This window comes from Ipomoea triloba, chromosome 7 (assembly GCF_003576645.1).
Source record: "Ipomoea triloba cultivar NCNSP0323 chromosome 7, ASM357664v1".
NCBI lineage: Eukaryota > Viridiplantae > Streptophyta > Magnoliopsida > Solanales > Convolvulaceae > Ipomoea > Ipomoea triloba.
In genome coordinates, this window is record NC_044922.1 from 27275069 (window position 1) to 27280545 (window position 5477).

General features: G+C 32.0%; 1 protein-coding gene across 1 annotated transcript; it reads left to right on the plus strand.

The window, feature by feature from the left end:
- The first annotated feature begins 1392 nt into the window (after positions 1-1392).
- Positions 1393-2682, plus strand: LOC116024449 (putative F-box only protein 9). Its single transcript, XM_031265343.1, has one exon. The coding sequence runs from the start codon at positions 1393-1395 to the stop codon at positions 2680-2682; it is 1290 nt and encodes a 429-aa protein (XP_031121203.1).
- The last annotated feature ends 2795 nt before the right edge of the window (positions 2683-5477 follow it).

A 5477-nucleotide genomic window follows, 5' to 3' on the forward strand; every position in this document is an offset into this window, starting at 1 on the left:
ATTTTAGGCCTAACACTCTTTGGCTCTTATTAGTATAGTAGATATATAGTAGAAAATAATTCATCTGAACCTTCCATTTAATTAAATAATTTGACCGCCATTTTTTCTACCCATTTTAGGCCTAACTCTCTTTGGCTCTTATTAGTATAGTAGATATATAGTAGAAAATAATTTCATCTGAACCATCCATTTAATTAAATAATTTGACCGCCCTTTTCTCTACCCATTTTAGGTTTAACTCTCTTTGGCTCTTATTAGTATAGTAGATATACATTATTTTGTATAATGCACACTCAATATAAATATAATGTACATTTAGTATAAACTAGTATAAAACTTCTTGTCTTTACACTTCCGGCAACCAACCGGATAACAAGGTAAGATACCCGACTTTTGGTACTTTCTCATCAATTAAATTTCTTAAAAAAAAATATTTCCAAAAAATTATTTGATGGGAAAATGGTGTTACCTGAAGCGAAGACATAAACATTAAACTACTTAGAAAATAAATTAAAATGTTTGGTTCATACATTAAAAAGAAAATAGCATCACGAATAATTTAGAGTTTAATAAATAAATTTCTAGTGATTCTTGTGGTCTAGTGGTACGAAGTGTTTGATTATAAATGTTTGACTTGGTTAAAGAATCAATATAAATGTTTGATTATTTAACTTTTTGTAACTCTAAAATGCTAAAATTTAAAAAACTATTCAAAGCAATCTTTTCAATTAGCTTTTTGAGAAAAGAAATTATACAAAACAATTATAAGTAACAACTAATTTATAACCCAATCAGCTAACAGCTATCAGCTAACAACCATTTACCAATTAAACAGGGCTAACGTATTTTGCATTTGAACCATATTATAAGTGTTTAATATTTTGTTATTGACATTTCTAAAATCATTTGAATTACCCGTCTGCGCCTACTCACATAATTTTCATTAACAAAATAATATTTTTATACCCTAAATTAGAGTAGTTATATTGTTTCACAGTCAAATTAAATTAGCACATGCAAAATACGTTTAAAGTTTGATAGACCTTAGCTCTGCAATTAAGTTTCCTTTTAAAGTTTTCCAGCTCCACGAGAGGAAGATGGTTTCATTATGCATCTGGAGACGAATTATAAAAGCAGATATACCCAAAATAATTTTATGATTATCTTTAAGTAAATAATAATATTGAAAAAAGGGAAAATTTAATTTGTAATCCGATCCGCCCCTTGCTCGGATTCAGTTTTATAACCTAAATATAAGTAATAACAGCGTAGCAGTTGTATTACAACTCAAATACACCAAACCTTATTCGATCATCCCTATATATGTTCTCAGATCTTTCCCTAATTGCTAGAAGCATTGAATTGTTCCATCTTTGAAACTACTCGATCTCGATGGAGAATTGCAAATTGCCAAGGGATATGGTGGTTGATATTTTATCGAGATTACCGGTAAAGTCTCTTATGCGATTTAAGTGTGTTTCTAAATTTTTCTATGATTTGATAAAAAGTGATCACCACTTCATGAACAAACACTATGAGATCAGCAAAGCAAAAACCGATTGTGTTCTTTTAGAGGCTTATTGGGATGAGGCTGGTTGGAATGCTAAACAATATTATTTGCTTTACAAAGAATCTGAGGATAATGAGATTGGATGCATATACTTAGACATCCCAAGAACCCCAACCTCAAGAGTGGTGTCGGTTAAGTGTTGTAAAGGTATGTTATGCTTGATTTCGACCAAGGATTTTAGACTTAAACCTGATGAATACCTTGTTTATGATATTTTGATATGGAATCCATCCATTAGGAAAGCTGAAGTCTTACCCTCGGTTACCATCCCTTACAGAGCACCTTGTGATGCAGGTGTATATAACCATTTTGGATTTGGAATTTCTAACAACATGACTTGGAAGGTTGTCATACTATTAGATATTTGTTCTTTAGATGGCAGTACTATTCACCAAATCACAATGGTTTATAGTAAAGATCATAGTGATTCTTGGAGTTTGAGACAAATTAATCCGGTTATATCTTGTAGAGATATTTCGTTCAATGATTTTTATTTAAAAGGGAGGCACTATTGGCGGGCCCACGAAAGGTATTACGACGATGATGAATACTTCATCAATGATGAATGCTTGATTTGGTTTGACATGAATGATGAGGTGTTTGGGACGATTGAGTTGCCATCTAATTTGTGTACCGTCTCAATAATGAATGAGACTGTTGCTTTACTTGTGAGTAATTACAAGAATTTTGAATGCATTATTGATATTTGGTTAATGATTGAAAATGACGACAATACTAATTGGCGTTATCAAGCAAGCATAGATTGCGCTCAATTCAATATATATAATAATCTTTCACATTCGACACCAATAGGAATTTGGAATGTGGATGGTGAATTGCTTGCATTTGTAGACTGTGATTGGGATGGTTTGGAACCGGATCATGTTGGAGTACCATACTTCGTATCTCTAGATTTGGTAACTCAAGAAAGGAAGGTATTCTCTTTAAGTAGAGAAAGGAAAAGTATTACTATGGCATCAAATTCAACTACGGGCCATTTTCAAGTTTACAACGAGAGGAATATTGATATACTAGAAGAATGGAAACACAAAATTTTTGGCCGTGAGGGAATATATGCTCGAGTCTACTACGAAAGTCTACATTCACCATAAGATACATTGTTTATTTAATTCTCTCAGTCTTGTGCACGGAGCTATGTGATAGTGGAGTAAGATATCTTCATGTTTTTTTTTTTTTTTGAAAACTACGAAAGTCCTACTCTTTATATGCATTAACAAGATGATATTTTTGAAATATGATTTGTAATTACATCAAGGTTGGTGTGATTTATTAGTCGGATGGTTATTATTATTATTATTATTATTTTTAAATTATGAAATAATTCCCTTCCCTTGAAGTGTGCTTTTGCAATATTGGAAATCATATGTATATATGTATATTCACATCTTCTTTTAAAAAAAATCGTAGATGTCATTAACTACTTTGATCTATAATACCACACATTAAAGTGGGCTTTAATATTAGAAAAATTCATAAAATAATTCATTTTCATGATTACAAAAATGTAAGATAATAAGCAAGTTATGGGGTTTTTTTTATTCGATTAACTCTGTTAACAATCACACCGAATTACTCAAATTTGAAAAATGTCGTGACCATTTTTTAATTAACTCAATTTTTTATTTTTTATTTTTTTGCGGTTAATTGGTTAGTTAATCGAAATAGAATAGTCATTACATAAGTATTTAACAAATATAGTAAACATATGTGTGATATTAAACATAAATCTTTACAAGTTCTTATCAAAGCGTATCGCTTTTGAAAAATAAAAATGTTCAATGAATAAAGGTAGTCTTATAAAACACTCTATAATCTATATAAAACTTATTGCTTCAATTATTATATATTAAATTCAAAATATTTTTGAAAGTGTGTGTAAGAAAATAATGTCTCTTATTACTAATTATGCATCCTATAATTCCATCTATAATTTTACATTTATTTTTCTTTTTTGTGTATTTTTGCTATTTTTTTATTTATTAGGAAACTTTTATGCATGCATTGTGCGCGGATGACTGCAATTGGTATTTCCTAGACATGTGATTCTCATATGATCTGTCTCATATACACGCACAAAAGTATTATTTGACACTAGGATAGCGCGCCCCTTTTTCCTTTCAAACGGCTTATTTCTTGACTTTATCAAAAGCACCAAGAATCAAAAGCACCAAGAATCATTTTATTAAGCTGCTCCCTCTATTTCTCAGTATTGATAAACATGAAAATTGGAATCACATCTCGGATCATTATTTACTTGAGTGCAATCAATTAAATGTAAATTTAGACTCATACTAAAAAGAAAGAAATATTAGAAGTCCCAATGGTGTGTTGTTGTGTCTGTTAACACATAATCTTTTTAAGGTGGACTGCACATTTATGTTATATATATATTGTATGCTCAACATGTGGACAATAATCTTTTTTTTTTTTCCGGGTGGTACCAAATTGAAACATGTGCTCCATTTCAACTAAGCTGATAGTTGGACTGCACATTTATGTTAATATATATTATATGCTCAAGACGTTGAAGTTGAGAAAGTGATGATATTGTGAAATTAAACCATTAATTCAACTCGCCACATGTGCTCAAACTTAGTCTTGTGGCCCTCCATTAATTCAGCCTAATTCGGTGGGGATTCCCTTGTATAAAAGGGCTTTGTCTTAGCATTACAGGACATCTTCATCATACTTTGTCTAAATAATTATTGTAATAGCACTACACACTTCTTGTATTCGTCCTAACACGAATTATCAATATAATTTGTCTCCGTGACTTATGGTATTATCATTTTGCTATTACATTTTCATATCAGTTATTCGTTCTTAATAATTGGATTGAATAATTCGGGACACCCGGGTTAATTAAATCCATCATTGGTGCTCTCATTGAGAGCTCGACATACAGGCTCGAGTGTGCTCCACAATCCAAATGGCGAGATTCAACTCTCCCTATTTCTACAATTCTTTAAACCCCAATGGGCTTTTCGAAGCAGATGAGTCACTATGTAGTTGTTGTACAATGTACACATAAGCAGATGAGTCACTATGTAGTTGTTGTACAATGTACACATGGTTATCAACTCATTGATAGACCAATCTACTTTATGTGTGTTGTAAGAAATCTTAAAGGGGCTATATTCTTGAGGAAGGGTATTAAGTGCAAAATGCACCACAAAAGTATCTGGTAAAATGATTTCCAGCTTCTTTAGTTGAGCTGCAATATCCCTTACTTGCATGATGTGTTTACGCGTGCCCTTAACAGTGGTAAGACGAAGATTGATAAATCGCATTATTAGAGTACTTGCCGATGATTTCTTTGAGTCAACAAATTGATCATCAATGGCCTTGAGCAGAGGCTTGGTTTTCTGAATTTCCTCAATGGAACCACGAATTTCTCTCGAAATTTTTGACTTAATGAGGTGCACACATAACCGATTGGATCTCTCCCATCGTGCACGAAGCTGCTTGGCTTCGTCAGTGCTTTCTGCAGTAACCTCGGAGGGTTCCTCATTCAGAACAGCGTAATCTAACTCTAATAATCCCAAATGTAGGAGAATAGCATTTTCCACTCTTTGTGATTATCGTCGTTAAGCAAAGGAACATCAATAGTTATGGTTTGAGTGACGGGTAGAGTTGCTGTAAAGAGTAACAATGAATGCTTGGTTAGAATTTTTTTTTTTTGAGGCAAAAATATAGAGAGAGAGACTGAAGTGCATATTGTTACCAATGTAAGTTATGCAAAAGATAGACTCGTATGCCATAAAAATTGCCTGTGGGCTAAATTTTTACGCACAATGAATCTATCAAGACTGAATGGTGGAAATAGAATGAGTACGATTTTTATTTGATTTTCCACCCTTAATGACAAAACTACCAAACTATATGC

Coding starts and splice junctions, on each gene's coding strand:
- LOC116024449 (XM_031265343.1), top strand. CDS start 1,393: ATGGAGAATTGCAAATTGCCAAGGGATATGGTGGTTGATATTTTATCG.